Here is a 20,797-nt window from a genome sequence, read left to right as displayed (position 1 = left end):
CAAGAACAACAAATGGGATGGTATAAGACTAAAAAGCTTCTTCACAGCAAAGGAAAAAATCAAGAATGTAAAGAGTGAGCCTATAGAATGGGAGAAAATTTTTGCCACTTTCACTTCACATTAGAGCATTAATCTCCAGGATATATAAAGAACTCGAGAAACATGGAAAAAAAGTAAAAAGAAAAAAACAATCAATAAATGGGCAAAGTAACTGAACAGAAGAAGAAATACAAATGGTCAACAAATACATGAAAAAAATGTTGAATTTGTCTAGTAATTAGAGAAATGCAAATTAAAACAACATTGAGATTCCATCTCACTCCAGTCAGAATGGCAATTATCAATCGTACTAGTAGCCATAAATGTTAGCAAGAATGTAGGGAGAAAGGTACAAATGTATGCAAGTCCCATACATTGCTGGTAGAACTGCAAATTGTTGCAACTACTCTGTTGCAACTACTCTGGAAAGCAGTATGGAGATTCCTCAGAAAATATGGAATGGAACCACCATTTGACCCAGTTATCCCACTCCTCAGTATATACCCAAAGGACTTAAAATCAGTATACTACAGTGATAACAGCCACATCAATGTTTACAGCAGATCACTATAGCTAAGCATGGGACCAACCTAGGTACCCTTCAACAGATGAATGAATAAAGAAAATAAGGTATAAACACACAATGGAATATTACTCAACCATAATGAAAAATGACTTTTACTGGTAAATGGATGGATCTAAAGACTATCATGCTAAGTGAAATAAGCCAATCCCAAAACCCAAAGGTCAGACATTCTTTCTGATATGCAGACACTAATACCAAAAGGGAGGAGAGAAGAACAGAAGTGCAATAGGTTAGATAAAGGGGAATAAGAGAAGGATGGAATGGGAACACAAAAGACACCAGACTTAATCAGACATAACTTTTCTATGTTCATATATGAATACACCACCAGTGAAACTCCACCTCATTTGCAACCTCAAGAATGGGATCCTAGAGTAAGTTATACTCCATGTATCTATATGTCAAAATACACTCTAGTGCCATGTACATCTAAAATGAACAAATTAAAAAATTGGAAAAAATACAGTTACTGTGTGGAGCACATCCCTCTCTGCACCTACTCCCAATCACCTACTCCTCCTTCTACATGGGAGAAGGAGAAACTTGGGAAATCTGAAGGATGATTTAAGTATGACTGGCTAAGCAAGGCCTCTCCCCCAACCCACTTCCTTTTGGGGGACCGTCAGCCTGAAGGAAGCACACATTCTGCCCTACTCTCCTATGCAGCTATCTGATGGCATCAAGTTCCACCTTTGAGAGAAGCCTACAGCTGTCCACTGCCAACTGCAACTGGACTAAACTTGTCCCATTCCTGAGATCAATTTTAGGAAATCCATATTAATCAGTGTTAGTATGCCTGGCTTCTCTATTAACTGGTTCAGATTTCACAAGAGAATCAGTGGGGTATAATTTATTAGCTCCCTCACCCTCTAACATCAGAATCTAAAAATATTACTGACATAAAACGTTAAATACATTAATCATGTGCCCTATCACTTCTAGCCTATTGACCACACTATTTCTTCCATTTGAAATAACATCCTCATTTTTTTACCTCAGTTAATATTCATGTATTCTTTGTAACTCAATTGAACAATTATTCCTTCTGAGAAGATTTTCCCCACATGTTGGCATCCAAGAGACTCTCTGTAGCCCATATCATAAAGCTAGCAGAAACTACCACCATGCTGCCTTTATTTGTTTGTACTCTACATTACATAATATGCTCCCTCAGGTCTGTATGCATCCTCAGAATTTAGCAGAGTACTGAGTCTAATAATTGAATGAGTGGAAAATTGACGCATGAATAAAAATGAAGAACTGACAAACCAACCATACTAAAGGATGTCCAACAAAAGAGAACAAATCTAAAAATTAAATTAGAGTCACGTTTCTTCTCATTGTCTCAAGGCAAAGAAAAAAACAGCAGTTAATATAAGTTTGCTGTGTTAGAAAAATGTTTATTAATTGTCTAGAGAATTAATGTTTTTTGAACCATTATACTCTTAAGAACCATTATACTCTTAAGAAAATGAAAAACATTTTTATTTAACTGATTAACTATACCTGCCTAAAAGAAATTCAAACTCACCTTCAACATTTTTATTTAAAAAAAAAAAAAAATCCCTCAAAGTTTTCCCTAATTATTATCTTTTCGGATTAAGACAATACTCAATTATAAAATTATAAGCAAATTCAGGAATATATGTCACCAGATCTTACTTTTAAAAAAAATATGTCCCCCCATTAACCTGACTCCATATGAATATTTGTGAAGAGAGACATCTAAATTAAAATTTGTGATAAATTTTTATTTAAATAATTTTCAAATGCCAAAACCTAACTAAAAAGCACTCCCACTCTCATTTAAGTATAAATGGGCCTCGCTGGCATTTGAAAACGTTTTACTTATTTTGACCACTCCAGTTAAAATTTTAATTTTAGTGTCTTGTAATTCTCCAAAATTTTCTAAAAGAAATTCAGTAAATCAAGTTTCCTAAACCCAAAGTTAAGTATAGGATGAAGCAAGTATAATTAATATTGCTAAAATGTTTTAAAAGCTACAAGTAACACAAAATCCTCTGAAATGTAATCTACCCTGAACCTGTAAGCACATAGCCTTCTTATAAAATGTTTTTTCCAAAGTACTCTATTTAAATAATTTAATATTAATTTTATTTATAACAATGTATAATTATTTATTGTTTAATAACTTGAATAAATTATTTTAATATCAATTAGCAAATTAATGAAGAGATGACTACCAATTTTACTTACGTGCTTTGGGATTCCTGGCTTACTGAAGAAACAGAATCAGAACCCTCTACTGGAGTAGGAACTCTTTCTGATAGCAAACTTGTCTAAAAATTAACAGATTGATTTACATTATTCTTTTTCTTACTGACAGCATAGGTCACAAGATCCCTTGTGCAACATCTTTATTGTACTTAATGTACTTATGTAAGTTATCCTGAAAACTTATTTTGTTGTTAAGCATCATATAAAGTATTTCATAAATGAGTCATATAAAGAGGGGTTAAGACTTAGTAATTCACTTAACATATATATACTGTACAGTTATTGCTATATTATATTCTCCACTATCCATAACAAAACCCAGTTTTCCTCCAAAAATTTCTCAGAAGTAAGTTCCAAAGACGAATGTTATTCTATGCAAAGAGAATTTATCTAAAATCACTCCTATCAGAGGAAAAACACTTTATAGTATCCAGTTAGGGCTCAGAAACTTGTTCTCCTGAAAGATGAAATAATGAAGTCTTAAGAAGTTTTGTGTCCCCTGAATACTCTGATGCTAAATAAGCCAAATGTGATGCCCCAAATATTTTCTCCACAATGTGATACATCAATGACGCCTAATCTGAAATAAAGATTTGCAGGTAGGAAAAAGGAGGCTTAAAAATACTTACCCTCTTCCATGCTTTCGCTATAGATTCATGCAAACTATAAGGTAGTAACACCTGTAAGCCTTCACATGTACCATATATTTGACGACATACAGAAATAAAAGCTCCTTTAACCACAGGCAACATTTCAGATCCAGAAAAAATAGAAATATCTTCATCAAGAAGTTTCTTCGAAAACTGGGCAATTATATGAGCACCTGTAGGACTAAAGGGTAATACCTACAAGTGAGTCCAAGGTCATATAATTTTGATTTCATAAAACACTAACAAAAAGTCAAGCCTTGTCACAAAAACTCATTTGCTTAGTTTCTTTTAGTCACCCTCCAGCTTTTCTCCTACATGTCAAATGCACCTGTTCCCTCCCATGTGCAAATGTCTAATAATGAGAACAGCTTCAATGGAATGGAGGAAAGACTACCCAGATAGGAAAAAAAGAAACAAAATTATTACACATTTAAAAGGTTGTACATGTCACGTGGGTTGGCCATATATCAAGGCATTTTTGACTTTACAGAGAAAACATAATACCAAATTCTTTATTCTTAGCACTGTTGACACATATCCCATTCCATTACCGGGACTTAGTTCCCCATCCTAAGAGCTGAGTTATTTTTACTAGGAATAACAGATACATAACAATAATAGATAAAAATGCTTATAATGTGCCAGGCATTGTTCTATTTTAAATGTATTTATTTCTTACTATAATCCTTAAGAAGCAGGTATATTATTCAACTTTTACAGATAAAGGCAAGTAAAGCTTATGGAATTAAGTAACATGTACACTGTCACACATCTGACACAAGGTGGAACCAGGGTAGCATATGCTCTCTAGCTCTAGAGCAACAGACTTTTTTTTTCCTCCTAGCTTTTCTTTTTAAACCTATTTAAAAAACAAAACAAATCCACTGGGCAATAGATTGAGTAGGGAACTGAATGTCTTTGTACTCTGCCTACTTCAACAGCTCTGAACATTTTGGCTGCCTTGATTATGACCTGACCTCCTTCCTTGCCACCAACCCTTTACAAGATAAATGCCAGACATCATCTTGTTACCCAGTGTCAGTTAATTTGTTTTAAATGCCAATATCCTCACCTAAAAAAAATAATTACAATTTTTACAAACAAATTTTATTTGTTCCTTTTAGTTATATGTAATAGTAGAATGTATTTTGACATATTATACATACATGGTCTATAACTTCCCACTCTGTGGTTGTAATTACAAATTTTAACATCCTGTTAAGCCAAAATTCTTCTGATGTCTTAAAGCTACGATGTTTGCTCAAATTAGAATTCAACCAGTTCTTTAGAGAGCATCAGGTTGTTGTTATTTAGGACCCCTTTTTCTTTTTGCCCATGTCAATGACTTGCTTAGAGAATTTTTATTTTGGTAATTGTTTCATCACAGTGTCACTTTGCTTCTTCTTCTATTTCTCCATATTTCCTATAAGGTGATATAGATGTAAAGGCTCAATTAGATTTAAGTTCGTTTTTTTACTTTTTTTCTCTTAGGCAAAACAGTTTCATAGGTGCTGTGGGCCTCCTATTTCACAAAGCACATATCTGGTTGTCCCAATTTTTGTGACGTTAAAAATCAGAAGGTCAGATGGTATCAGCCCTCCAGTCAGGGGCCTCACCATCAACTTCTCATCTAATGAGTTTAGCAGCTATTGATGGTCCTTTTCTGGACCCACCAGTTCATCAGGGATTATCAAGTATTTTTTAATAATGAGATCATTTCCTTTACATATACTAACAAGAACACTTCTATGAAGAAATTTTCCTAACTTGTTACACTAAAATACAATTTGTACAGAAAAGGCTGGAAAAATACTTAAATCTTTTTTATCAATTTGCAAAGTAATGAGTTGGTGCCATAGCAGCCTTACAAATAACTGACAAAGTCCATTTTCTGCCTGATTTTATTTAATTTAGTATATTTTTAAATCCATGAGATTTTTATGTACTTGATATATTTTGATCACTTTTTGACCCTCAAATTGTTCATCTTTGAAGACAATAAAAGGGCCCTTCTGATTAGTTCTGAGGTATTTCTGACACCACCCAATTGGTCTCAGACAGTTTCCTTACTTTCTAGAATAGAAAGATATCCCAGGATCATCTTGCATATTCTCTGGCCCAGACCAAAAAACAGCTATTTTTTCAAAGATTTCTGTCTCTTCTTAAACAAAGAGATATATAGATAAACCACAATAATTTCTACCTTTTCAGTGGCAATGCTATGAAAATGTAACCTTTGAAGAGGAAAAAAACAAGTTCATAATTATTTCAATAAAGAATTCAGGATTTTTATTTAGTTTCTTCAATTTTCTGTTTTTTCTCTTATGTCAAAAATCTTAGTTCCTTATAATGTTATTTTCTTCTAAAATTATTCATAATTTCAATATATCAATATTACATCTAAGCATATACTGAATGTAGTTACAATTACTTTGAAGAATTTTTTATCTTAGAATATATCCCACTAGAAATGTTCAATAAAAATTAGATCACTTGAATTTTCTCTCTGCATGAGTATATCACTTATTGTTTAGTAAGTTAACTTATCTATTTATTTTGTAGTTATTAAAAATAGTAACTTGTTTTTAATTTTGTTGGACATTTACTACCTATAACAAAGAAATGATGCCAGGGAAATGTAAATACAATAAATATATACTCCCATATACTTTCTCTCCATTCATACTTCTCCCCTTTATTCTCTCCTTTCTCCTAAAACTATTTTCATTAGTTTTTAGTTTATTCATTCAAAATTCCCTTTTGAAAAACATAAAAATAATTTATATTCATATTCTCTTCTATTATAAAAAAGGAAGCATTCAGTAAACAGTATTTTTTCTTCACTTAACAATATATCCTTAAAGTAACAACATAGAACTTCACAAGAATACTGCTAACTCCTTTTTTTTGCTAGCTGTTCAGTGCTCCACATTGTAAGCCTAATAGAATAAGCAGCCTTTTGTTACTGGACATTTGAGATGATTCTAGTGTTTTGCTTACTATCAAAACATCTTCTATTAAGTGCACAATGAAGATACAGAAGCAATTCTTTGTGGTATCCTATGACTTATTGGTTTAACCTAAATGTGAAGGAGACATTCTTTAAAAAAAGAATTTACATATGAAAAAGAGTGGGAAAAATTGATGACATGAATATTAATGTTTATATAGAAACAAAAAACTTCACTGCATTAAATAAGAGAAAACAAAAACATCTTAAAATTCATGACAAAGAAAGGTTGGTTTCCTAATTTTAAAAAAAAATTATATTTCACTAAAAGGAAACATACACACTCTCTCCACAAATACTAAAATTTAAAAATTGAGGATTTTTCAGAAGACATAAGAACCTGGAAAGTAGAAAAACAATGAGTAACTAAGGACCCATAAAATCTCAACTTACCTCAGAATGAAAGATGGAATCAAGTCAATTTATTTCATAAAATAAAACCTCTCAAAAAAATCAGAAATTGGTGGTACTAAATATCACTGGACTGGAAAAAGTGGAATTGAAATAGTGTAACTGCCTCAAAATAAGTTTAAAGAAGAGTCTGACTTCCACAATCTCTTTCATACTTCATGCAGCTAGCGCAATATGGTTCCTGGGAGTTGGGCAGAGATGAAGAAACCGAAGAGGCTAGAAAAGCTCTACAGAATTAAATCAAAATTTGTATGCTAAACCTTGAAATCCATCCCCCTTCCACTCAGCCTCCTTCTGAAAGGCTTATACTCTTCAGGCAGCTAACTATAAGAGCTTTCTCTATAGAATTCTATAAAACACTAGTAAAACTAAAGATTCTAAAGTTAGGTTTTCCCCAACATAATGTCATGGCAAGGTTCCCCTATAGTAAAGACCACAAATGACAATTTCCACTTTCTTATACAGTTTTCAAACAGTTTTCTACTTTCTTTTAAATATCCAAAGAAGGATCCAAGATGGCGAACTAGAGGGTGACTGCATCTCCAGTCGCTCAAGAACCCAGGATTCAAGAAGGGGAGGCACTGACAGACTCGGACTAAAATAGACCCAAGGGGTGAGTCTCCCCCACCAGGTGAAGCTCGGTCTGGGCAGCAGGTCTGGATAGGGGCGGTTTATCAGAACACGGCAGGGCAGCTAGAGTCTTCCCCAGGTAGCCTTACTCCCTCCAGCACTGGGCTACTCCCACATGGCCAGCTTCTCCAGCTTCTCGGGGCAGACCCCCCAGTGAGAGCCTTTCTGCATAGAACCAGCTCCAAGTCCAGGAGACAGCGCAGCGAGCTCCAGCCCACAGGGAGCTTCAGGGACCAGGACAGGGCAGCCAGGGACCGCCCCACGCAACACAGCTCCCTCTGGCGGGAGGTGCCTTTCAAGGATAGCTTCTCAGAGTAGACCGCCCAGTGAGAGCCTTTCTACACAGAGCCAGTCACAAGTCCCCGAGCCAGCAGAGAGTTCCGACCCGCGGGAAGCCTCTGGGATCAGGGCAGGGAAGCCAGAGACTTCTGCAGGCGGCCCTGCCCCCTATGGCCGCAGGCTCTTTCCACGGGGTGATCGAAGATGGCGGACTAGAGGGTGACCGCATCTACTATTGCTCCAGAACCCAGGATTCAAGAAGGGGAGGCATTGAGAGACTCCGACTAAAACAGAGCAACAGGGGGAGCCTCCCCCACGGAGGGAAGCTTGGCCTGGGCAGCAGGCCCGGATAGGGGCAGTTTATCAGAGCAGAGCAGGGCAGCTACAGTCTTCCCCAGGTACCCCTGCTCACTCCGGCGGTAGGCTCCTCCCACACGGCCAGCTTCTCAGAGCAGGCCCCCCAGTGAGAGCCTTTCCGCACAGAGCCAGCTCCAAGCCCTGGAACCAATAGCGGTCTAGGGGCAGCTTTCTTGGGAAGCACTGCATTATCAAGTTCCTACAAGACTTCAGGCTACTGAAGGCTGGGAGGTGATACACTGGAAATCCACAGGGACACTATAAGTCAATAGAGGAAATTTGCATTATCTCAGAGTCCCACTGACATCTGACCAATATGAGAAAACAAGGGAAGAATATGTCCCAAACAAACCTAGATACTATATCAATAAAACCCAATGACAGCACAGCAGAAGAAATGTCAGAAAGGGAGTTCAGAATGGACATAATTAAAATGATCACGGAAGCAAACGAGGAGATGAAAAAGCAAATGCAGGCATTGAAGGAGGAAATGAAAGAGTAAATGCAGGCATTAAATGATCGCACCAATCAACAGTTAAAAGAGCAAATACAGGAAGCAAGAGATCATTACAATAAAGAGTTAGAGATATTGAAAAAAAAACCAAACAGAAATCCTTGAAATGAAGGAAACAATAAACCAAGTTAAAAACTCCATAGAAAGCATAACCAATAGGATAAAACACCTGGAAGGCAGAACCTCAGACATTGAAGAAAAAATATTTAATCTTGAAAACAAAGTTGACCAAACAGAGAAGATGGTAATAAATCATGAACAGAATCTACAAGAATTATGGGATATCATGAAAAGGCCAAATTTAAGAATTATTGGGATTGAGGAAGGCTTAGAGAAACAAACCAAAGGAATGAACAATCTGTTCAATGAAATACTATCAGAAAATTTCCCAAATATGAAGAATGAAATGGAAAACCAAGTACAAGAGGCTTACAGGACTCCAAATATACAAAATTACAACAGACCCACACCAAGGAACATTATTATGAAAATAACTAACATACAAAATAAAGACAAAATTTTAAAGGCCGCGAGAGAAAAGAAACAAATTACATTCAGGGGGAAACCAATAATAATATCAGTACATTTTTCAATCCAGATCCTAAAAGCTAGAATGGCCTGGAACAACATTTACCAAGCCCTGAAATAAAATGGATGAAAACCAAGAATCTTATACCCAGCAAAACTTACTTTCAGATTTGATGAGAAAATAAGATCCTTCCATGATAAACAAAAGCAAAAGGAATTTACAAAAAGAAAGCCGGCATTACATAACATTCTCAGCAAAATATTCCATGAGGAAGAGATGAAAAACAACGATGCAAATCAGAAACGGGAAGAACTAGCCTAAAGGAATAGCCAAATAAAGGAGAAACCAAATCATGTCAAAAAAACAAAAATGAGTCAAATGACTGGGAATACAAATCATATCACAATAATAACCCTGAATGTTAATGGCCTGAATTCATCAATCAAAAGACATAGACTGGCAGATTGGATTAAAAAAATCCAACAATATGCTACCTGCAAGAGACTCACCTCATAGAAAAAGATACCCAGAGACTAAAGGTTAAAGGATGGGAAAAAACATACCATGCACACGGACACAGCAAAGAAGCTGGAGTATCCATCCTTATTTCAGATAATGGGGAATTCAAGCCTAAACTAATCAGAAGGGATAAAGAAGGACATTACATACTGCTTAAGGGAAGCATAAATCAGCAAGACATAACAATCATAAATATCTATGTCCCGAACATTGGCTCATCCATGTACGTCAAACAAAACCTTCTCAATTCCAGAAATCAAATAGACCACAACACAATAATACTAGGCAATTTTAACACACCTCTCTCACCACTGAATAGATCTTCCAAACAAAAATGAATAAAGAAACCATAGATCTCAATAACACAATCAACAATTTAGACTTAACCGACATATATACAATATACCATCCAACAAAGAACGAATAGGAGAGTTTTTCAAGATGGCAGACTAGAGGGCGGCTACATTTCATATTGCTCCAGGATGCAGGATTCAAAAGAGGAGATAGTGAGAGACTTGGGACCAACTCAAAGCCACTGGGTGAGTCTCTCCTGTTGGGGAGGCATCCAGGATGGGACGGTAGCCCAGGAACGCAGGGAACTTTGTGAGGTAGAGTTGCTCTGCGAGACGCCCCTCCCCCCGCTGGAGCGGTAAACACAGACCACTGGGATCATCGTAGAGGAGGTGGCTCAACACAGAGCTTAAACTCGGAGCAACCACTGTGGCGAGCTGTTTGGACTCAGAGCGATCGTTTCTGAACACCGGGGGCTGCCCGTGGGAAGAGGAGGAACGTGGCGGATCGCTTGGTCTAGGAGTGACTGCATCACAGCTACAGGAGGCTGCCTGAGAAGGAGCTCTGTGGCGAGCTGTTTGGACTCAGAGTGACCGCTTCTGAACACCGGGGGGTTGCCCGGAGGAAGAGGAGAAGCGCGGCAGGTCGCTTGGTCTAGGAGTGACTGCATCAGAGCCACAGGCGGTTGCCAGACGAGGAGGCGAGTGGTGAGTTCTTTGGACTCGAGTGACCGCTCCTGAACACCTGTGGCCTGCCTGGAGGAGGAGCGTGGTGGGTCGCTTGGTCTCCGAGCGACCTCTCCTGAACACCCGGGGGGGCTACCCCGAGGAGGAGGAACAGGGTGGGTCACTTGGACTCAGAGTGACTGCCTAGGGCTACGGGCAGTTGGCGGGAGGAGGAGACGCGAAGTGAGTTCCTTGGACTCCTAGTGACTGCATCGGAACACTGGGCGGCTGTCCGGAAAAAGAGGGGTGTGGTGGGTCTCTAGGTCTCGGGGCTATTGTGCAGGGCTCCAGGTGGCGACTCAGAGGAGGGGCCGCATAGCCAGGCGATTAGGTGCAGACCAGGGTCAAAGGACATAGGCGGCTTCTTGCGGGAAGAGCCACACAGAGACATGACTAGGGGCAGAGTGAAGTTTCCAGGACTGTGGGCAGATTCTCTGAGGAGAGGCAGCCTAAGGAGACTCGTCTGTGAAGGGTGAGGCTCCCAAGCCCAGGAGGTAGGTCCAGGCCTCTGGGAAAGTTGCAGAGGAAGAAAGCCCAGCCCAGGCGGTAGTTGTAGATTGAGGGGAACCTCTACGAGGGGAACTGACCAGTGAGACCTACCCAACGGGTGAGTCTTCCCTGCCGGGTGAGGTTTTCCCACAGGGACGGTAAAACCAGAGACACAGGCCCAAGCAGGCCTTGCCTCAGCCCACAGCCTAGTTCCCCTTTGGATGACCATTGGTCAACAAGTGGAGGCACCTCTGCCCATTAGCAGGGAATATACCCCACCTGAAGGCCACCACCCCTAGAGAGGCAGCTTCCTTGTGGAACATCAGCATTATCAACTTCCTCCAAGACATGCAGGCTACTGTAAGGATAAGAGGGGAATATACTAGCAATATTCAGGGACATTATAAGTCAATACAGGAAATCTGCAATATCTTAGTGGTTCACTGATACATGAACAATATGAGAAAACAAGGGAAGAAAATGCCCCAAACAAATCTAGATGTTACATCAATAAAATCCAATGACAGCATGGCAGAAGAAATGACAGAAAGGGAGTTCAGAATGTACATAATTAAAATGATCAGGGAAGCAAACGGTCAGATGAAAGAGTAAATGCAGGCATTGAATGATAGCACCAATCGACAGTTAAAAGAGCAAATACAGAAAGCAAAAGATCGTTTCAATAAAGAGTTAGAGATATTGAAAAAAAAATCAAACAGAAATCCTTGAAATGAAGGAAACAATAAACGAAATTAAGAACTCCATAGAAAGCATAACCAATATAGAACACCAGGAAAACAGAACCTCAGATATTGAAAACAAAATATTTAACCTTGAAAACAAAGTTGAACAAACAGAGAGGATGGTAAGAAATCATGAACAGAATCTCCAAGAACTATGGGATAACATGAAAAGGCCAAATTTGAGAATTATTTGGATTGAGGAAGGCTTAGAGAAACAAAACAAAGGAATGAACAATCTATTCAATGAAATAATATCAGAAAATTTCCCAAATATGAAGAATGAAATGGAAAATCAAGTTCAAGAGGCTTATAGGACTCCAAATACACAAAATTACAACAGACCCACACCAAGGCACATTATAATGAAAATACCTAACATACAAAATAAAGACAGAATTTTAAAGGCTGTGAGAGAAAAGAACCAAATTACATTCAGGGGAAACCAATACGGATATCAGCAGATTTTTCAATCCAGACCCTAAAAGCTAGAAGGGCCTGGAACAACATTTTTCAAGCCCTGAAAGAAAATGGATACCAACCAAGAATCTTATACCCAGCAAAACTTACCTTCAAATTTGACGATGAAATAAAATCCTTCCATGATAAACAAAAGCTAAAAGAATTTACAAAAAGAAAGCCAGCATTACAGAAAATTCTCAGCAAAATATTCCATGAGGAAGAGATAAAACACAAAGAAGCAAATCAGCAAAGGGAGGAATTATCCTAAAGGAACTGTCAAATAAAGGAGGAACCAAGTTGTGTCAAAAAAATAAATAAATAAATAAATAAAATTTAAAAAATGAACCAAATGACTGAGAATACAAATCATATCTCAATAATAACCCTGAATGTTAATGGCCTGAATTCATCAATCAAAAGACATAGACTGGCAGATTGAATTAAAAAGAAAGATCCAACAATATGTTGCCTGCAAGAGACTTACCTCATAGAAAGAGATACCCATAGACTAAAGGTGAAAGGATGGGGAAAAACATACCAAGCACATGGACTCAGCAAAACAGCTGGAGTATCCATCCTCATTTCACATAATGTGGACTTCAAGTTAAAGTTGGTCAGAAGGGATAAATAAGGACATTTCATATTGCTTAAGGGAAGCATAAATCAGCAAGACATAACAATCATAAACATCTATGCCCCAAACAGTGGCTCATCCACGTTTATCAAACAAATCCTTCTCAATTTTAGAAACCAAATAGACCATAACACAATAATACTAGGTGATTTTAACACGCCTCTCTCACCACTGGACAGATCTTCCCAACAAAAATTGAAAAAAGAAACCATAGATCTCAATAACACAATCAATAATTTAGACTTAACAGACATTTATAGAATATACCATCCAACCAAGAGCGAATACACTTTCTTCTCAACAGCACATGGATCCTTCTCTAAAATAGACCATATATTATGCCACAAAGCTAATGTCAGCAAATACAAGAAGATAGAGACACTACCTTGTATTCTATCAGATCATAATGGATTGAAGTTAGAAATAAATGAAAGAGTAAAAAACAGAAACTACTCCAACACCTGGAGATTAAACAATATGCTATTATATGATGAATGGATAACAGAAGATATTAGAAAGGAAATTAAAAATTCTTAGAGGTCAATGAGAACAAAGAAACATCATATCAAAATCTCTGGGACACTATGAAAGCAGTACTTAGAGGAAAATTTATTTCATGGAGTGCATTTAATAAAAGAAGTAAAACTCAACAAATAAACCACAAAACACTACAGCTCAAAGTCCTACAAAAAGAAGAACAGACCAACAAAAAAAGTAGTAGAAGACAGGAAATAGTTAAACTCAGAGCTCAAATCAACAAAATTGAAACAAAAGAAACAATACAAAAAATTGACAAAATAAATAGTTGGTTCTTCGAAAAAATGAATAAAATTGATAAACCTTTAGCCACACTAACAAAGAAAGATGAGAGAAAACCCAAATCACTAAAATTCGGAATGAACAAGGAATATCACAACAGACACGACTGAAATATAAAACATAATTAGAAGCTATTTTGAAAATCTATACTCCAACAAAATAGAAAATTTCGAAGACATCAACAGGTTTCTAGAGACATATGAATTGCCTAAACTGAACGAGGAGGACATACACAATTTAAATAGACCAATCTCAAGTAATGAAATACAAGAAATCATCAAAAGCCTACCAACAAAGAAAAGTCCGGGACCAGATGTGTTCTCAGCCGAGTTCTACCAAACCTTTAATGAAGAGCTCATTCCAATACTTCTCAAGGTATTGCATAAAATAGAAGAGGAGGGAACCCTCCCAAACTCATTCCATGAATCCAATATTACCCTGATACCTAAACCAGACAGAGACACATCGAAGAAAGAAAACTTTAGACCAATATCCTTAATGAACATCGATGCAAAAATTCTCAACAAAATTTTAGCAAATCACATACAAAAACATATTAAAAAGATACTGCACCATGATTAAGTGGGTTTCATCCCAGGGATGCAATGTTGGTTCAACATCCGGAAATCAATAAATGTAATTCACCATATCAATAGACTTAAAGTCAAAAATCACATGATTATTTCAATAGATGCAGAAAAAGCATTTGATAAAATACAGCACCCCTTCATGCTTAAAACACTAGAAAAAATAGGGATAGTGGGAACATTCCTTAACATTGTAAAGGCCATCTATGCTAAGTCCATGGCTAGTATCATTCTAAATGGTGAAAAACTGAAAGCATTCCCCCTAAAAACTGGAACAAGGCAGGGATGCCCTCTTTCACCACTTCTTTGCAATATCATCCTTGAAACTCTAGCCAGAGCAATCAGACAAGCCAAAGAAATTAAAGGGATACAAATAGGCAAAGAAGAACTCAAACTATCCCTATTTGCTGATGATATGATTATACATTTAGAGGAACCAGGAAATTCCACCAGAAAACTTTTAGAACTCATAAGTGAATTTAGTAAAGTAGCGGATATAAGATCAATGCTCATAAATCTAAGGCATTTTTATACATAAGTGATGAATCTTCAGAAAGAGAACTTAGGAAAACTACCCCATTCACAATAGCCTCGAAAAAAATAAAATACTTGGGAATCAATCTCACAAAAGAGGTGAAAGACCTCTACAATGAGAACTACAGAACACTAAAGGAAGAAATTAAAGAAAACCTTAGAAGATGGAAAGATCTCCCATGTTCTTGGATAGGAAGAATTAAAATTGTCAAAATGGCTATACTACCAAAAGTGCTATACAGATTCAATGCAATTCCAATTAAAATCCCAATGACATACCTTACAGAAATAGAGCAAAAAATTATGAAATTCATCTGGAAGAATAAAAAACCCAGAATAGCTAAAGCAATCCTCGGCAGAAGGAGTGAAGCAGCGGGTATCGCAATACCAGATCTTCAACTCTACTACAAAGCAATAGTAACAAAAACGTCATGCTATTGGTACCAAAATAGAAAGGTGGATCAATGGTACAGAATAGAGGACACGGACACAAACTCAAATAAATACAATTTTCTCATACTAGACAAAGGGGCCAAAAATATGCAATGGAGAAAAGGTAGCCTCTTCAACAAATGGTGCTGGGAGAATTGGAAATCCATATGCAACAGAATGAAACTACACCCATATCTGTCACCATGCACGAAACTAAACTCAAAATGGATTAAGGACCTCGGAATCAGACCAGAGACCCTGCATCTTATAGAAGAAAAAGTAGGTCCAGAGCTTTAACATGTCAGCTTAGGACCAGACTTCCTCAACAGGACTCCCATAGCACAAGAAATAAAAGCAAGAATCAATAACTGGGATAGATTCAAACTAAAAAGCTTTCTCTCAGCAAAGGAAACTATCAGCAATGCAAAGAAAGAGCCTACAGAGTGGGAGAATATCTTTGCCACTCATACTTCAGATAGAGCACTAATTTCCAGAATCCATAAAGAACTCAAAAAACTCTACACCAAGAATACAAAAAATCCAATCAACAAATGGGCTAAGGAAATGAACAGATACTTCACAGAAGAAGATCTATAAGCAATCAACAAACATGTGAAAAAATGTTCAACATCTCTAGTAATAAGAGAAATGCAAATCAAAACTACCCTAAGATTTCATCTCACCCCAATTAGAATGGCGATTATCAAGAACACAAGCAACAATAGGTGTTGGCGAGGATGTGGGGAAAAAGGTACACTCATACATTGCTGGTGGAGTTGCAAATTAGTGCAGCCACTCTGGAAAGCAGTGTGGAGACTCCTTAGAAAACTTGGAATGGAACCACCATTTGACCCAGCTATCCCACTCCTTGCCCTATACCAAAGGACTTAAAATCAGCATACTACAGAGATACAGCCACATCAATGTTCACTGCTGCTCAATTCACCATAGCCAGATTGTGGAACCAACCTAGATGTCCTTCAATTGATGAATGGATAAAGAAACTGTGGCATATATACACAATGGAATATTACTCAGCCATAAAGAATGATAAAATTATGGCATTTGCAGGCAAATGGATGAAATTGGAGAATATCATGCTAAGTGAGATAAGCCAATCTCAAAAAACTAAGGACAAATGATCTCGCTGATAAGTGGATGAGGACGTATAATGGGGGGTGGGAGGGGTTAGTGGTAGGGTTAGGGTTAGGTTTAGGGTTAGGGATAAGGATGGTGGTAAGAATGGAGGAAGGAAGGACTGTATAGAGTGAAAAGAGGGGTGGGACGGGTGGGGGGGAAGGGAAAAAAAATAACAGAATGAATCAAAAAACATTACCCTATGTAAATCTATGATTACACAAATCGTATGCATTGACTCCATGTACAAATAGAGAAAAAACATGTATCCCATTTGTTTACAATAAATAAATAAATATCCAAAGAAAACTCTAAAAGTCAGGGATTAAGACAATGAATGCTAAAGGCAATTTGGAAGAAAAAATAAGAGCAATAAAAACTTCATTACCTTAGAGGTAAAAGAATATTGTATTAATATACCAAGCATAAGATAAAATTGTAAGAATTACTCTTTAAAACAATATAAGTTAAATGAAAATCTCAGTTTTAATGGAAGGGCTGGAAAGCAATGTGAAGGTATTTCCAAGAGGGTTAAAAAATAAAACTCAAAAGGGGATAGAAAAACTAGAGAATATGATGCTAACTGAAATAAGGCAATCCCATAAAACCAAAGGCTGAATGTTTTCTCTGAAAAGCAGATGCTGATCCATAGTTTGGGGAGCAGGGGTGAGTAGGGAAGAATGAAAGAACTTTGCATTATGCAGAGGGGAGTGAGTGTAGGGGTAGGGCGTTGGGGCTAGGAAGGGCAGTAGAATGAAACAGACATTATTACCCTATATACATGTATTCTTACACTACTGGTGTGACTCAGCACCATGTACAGCCAGAAGAATGAGAAGCTATGCTCCATTTGTATACAACATGTGAAAATGCATTCTACAGTCATGTATAACCAATTAGAACAAATAAAAAAATTTTTTAAAGGGGATAGACAATAGTACAGATAACTCAAATCCCAATAAAATTAGTTTTAGAGAAAGGACGGGACAAGAAATCCAATTTTTCCTAAGTTAAAAGACGTGAACTTCAGATTAAAAATATCCATCAAGTAAATAAAAGTAAAAGATCAAGAAACATCATAAAATTCCAAAACAGTAATAGCCAAGAGAGGACCAAAGCTTCCACAAAGGGGAAAAAAAGGAGCTATCCCATACAGATAATAAATGGTGCCTGAAGAAACTAGTCAGAAGTCTCAAAAATTGATGTCTTTAATTAAATTGACATAATTTTTTTTTTTTGTATTTAAGCATACTCAGAGAAGATTTAAACAAATAAGGAAGACCATGTGAATGATTCAGCATTGCAGGGAAAGCTAAGTACATTAAAACCTGGGTCAGGAAACAAAAAATAAAATTCATTAACTCCAAGGGAGAAGGTTAGTTGTGAAAGCAGGCCAAGTAATAACCATATACTACATGGCTCAGCTGTGAAAAGTATTCACAACAATAGGAATATAGGACAACTTTACCCAGTGATACTGTACCAAAGCATTGCTCTGAGTGGGTGACCAGGTGTGTGTGTGTGTGTGTGTGTGTGAGTGTGTGAGATGAGAGGCCACAGAAACATAGATAAATTGAAATAAATAAATGGTTAATGTTTAAGCCTTTAAAAACATCAACTAATAATAAGCACATTATTTAATAAAGAGATAAAAACTAAATGCATTCCTAAAACAGCTTAAAATAGTTGCCTCTGGAGAACAAGAAAGCCACTCTGCTTCTTAGGCCTTGCACATTTACTGTTTGCACATGCAACTCAGAGTTACTGAGAAATCAACTTAAAATGAAGAGGAAATTTACTAACAAGGACATAAAAATGGCTAACAACCATGTCTCCACAGGATTAATATAATGCCCAACTCAGAGAGTCAGGTAAATATAGAACAAAAGAAGATCTTTCACTCATCAGGTTGCTAAAACATTCATAAATTGGTTATGCAGTCCTGGCAAGAATGTGAGAAGGGCACTTCTCATGCTTCTCACAGATTGCTGGCAAGAAAATAAAACTCTATTTTGAAAAGTAATATGTCAGAAACTGTAAGCCTTTTCGACTTTTAGGAATGATCCTACTGAAAATAAAAAGATCAGCACATAAAGCATATATAAAAGCACATAAAACCTTTTATTTTTCTTATTAATTGATACAACAAATGATTTTGCTCAAAATAATCTTTGCAAAAAACAATTTGGTGATGATAACATATGTAAAAATGAATAATGGCAATGTTTTAACATTAAGAAATTAGGAGCACTCTTATGAGGTCCTCATACTACTGTATTACAAATGATCTGTTGAATAGTGTTATTTGAAAGAGGACTTAACACAACTAAAACAATGTAAATATTAATTACAACTAATTCTGTTGTAAATGTATATTATAAACTTAAGGGCAACCACTAATTAGAATGGCAAAAAGAATAACTGACATACTAAGAGAGGAGAAAAATGGAATTACAAATGTTCAATCAAATGTAGATAAGGCAGAAAAAATAGAACACAAAAAGGGGCAACAAAAAGAAAACAGTAACAAACATGATACACATAAAATTCAATTAAATCAATAATTAACTATCAATGTCCTAATTACAGCAATGTTAAGAAAAAGACATCAGAGAGGATTACAAAAACAAGACCCAAATGAGTACTGCCTATAAGATTCCTACTTCAAATAAAGACACAAATATATTAAAATAATGGAGAAAATGTGTACCATGCTACAATAATCAAAAGAAAGCTGGAATAGCTACATTGATCTCAAACAAACTGACTTCAGAGCAAAGAAAATTTTCATAAGACAGAGGAGTCAGATTTATAAGAACCCTTAATGCGTATGCATCTAACGACAAAGCATCAAATACATAAAAACAAAAATTATACAACTTCAGGGAGAATTAGATAAATTTAAAAATATATCTGGAGATTCTAAAACTCCTCTATCAATAACTGACAAATTCGGTAGGAAGTCAATAAGGACAGAATTGAACTGAACATCAGCAACTGGGTCTTCATGACATCTACAGACTATTCAATAATAGCAGAACATACATTTAATAAGCTCACACGGAACACATCACAATTGTAGGCCACAATATATATCATAAAAAAACAAAAATTATTAAAAAAACACTCTCAGACCTCTAAAAAACCAAATGGGTCAATGAAATCTTATGAGAAATATTAAAGTATTTTAAACTAAATGGAAAATAAAAAATAAAACTTAGCAAAATTGTGGGACTCAGTGGTAGAACATGTGCTTATTAGCATGTTTAAGGTTCTCGGTTTAATCCCCAGCATCCAAAAAATAAGCAAACTTGAGAAGTGGAGCAAAAGCAGTGCTTATACGGAAATTTACAATATTAAATATTAAATATATTAAATACATATATCATAAAATAAAGACCAAAAAAATCATCAAAGCTTCCACCATATACTGGAAAAGGAAGAATAAAGTAAATTCAAAATAAGAAGAAGGAAACAAATAAGAAATAGAGAAACCAGTAATATTAAAAACAAGAAGTCAATAGAGACATCAGCAAAACTAAGAACTAGTTTTCTAAAAAGAGCAGTAAAATTGATAAGCTTCTAGTTAGGTTACTTAAGTAAAGAAGACAAAAAGACATGAATTACTAATATTAGAAATGAAAGAAGGGCCACCACTACTGATCCCATAGGTGTTGAAAAGATAGTAAGGGAATATTATAAACTATGCCACAAATTCACTAAAATTAATAAGTAGCCAATTCCTTGAAAGCCACAATCTACCAAAACACACAAGAGGAAATAAACAATATAATCTGAATAAATAACTAATAGAAACAGAAAACTCCAGTCTCTAATTGGCTAACAAATTCTATCAAATATTTAAGGAAGAAATTATACTATTGCTCTATCACACCTTCCACGAGATAAAATAGAAGAACTAATACCTAATATGCAAAACCAGTATTCCATTAATACTAACCCTGATAAAGATATTACAAAGACCAGAGCCTAATATCTTTCATGAACGTGGCCAAAGTCCTCAATAATTACTGGCAACTAATGGCAAATGAAAACCACCGTTGGGTTTTCAAGATGGCAGACTAGAGGGGGGCTGTACTTCATGTTGCTCCAGGACTCAGGATTCAAAAGAGGAGATATTGAGAGACTTGGGACCAACTCAAAGTCGCCGGGTGAGTCTCTCCC

At 36.4% G+C, this 20,797-nt stretch overlaps 1 protein-coding gene across 2 annotated transcripts in view; it reads right to left on the bottom strand.

The window, feature by feature from the left end:
* The window catches only part of Tbc1d32 (TBC1 domain family member 32), a 301,835-nt gene that overhangs the window by 133,875 nt on the left and 147,163 nt on the right, over positions 1-20,797 (bottom strand). For both annotated transcript variants that reach the window (XM_047558656.1, XM_047558654.1), the window contains exons 17-18: positions 3,493-3,694; positions 2,843-2,925 (exon numbers count right to left, since the gene is read on the bottom strand). In XM_047558656.1, the coding sequence (XP_047414612.1) occupies positions 2,843-2,925; positions 3,493-3,694 (285 nt within the window). The remainder of the gene's footprint in view (positions 1-2,842; positions 2,926-3,492; positions 3,695-20,797) is intronic.

Source organism: Sciurus carolinensis, chromosome 7 (genome assembly GCF_902686445.1).
Source record: "Sciurus carolinensis chromosome 7, mSciCar1.2, whole genome shotgun sequence".
NCBI classification, from domain to species: Eukaryota; Metazoa; Chordata; class Mammalia; order Rodentia; family Sciuridae; genus Sciurus; species Sciurus carolinensis.
The sequence above is the reverse complement of the archived record's forward strand: the minus strand, read 5'-3'. Positions and strand labels throughout refer to the sequence as shown.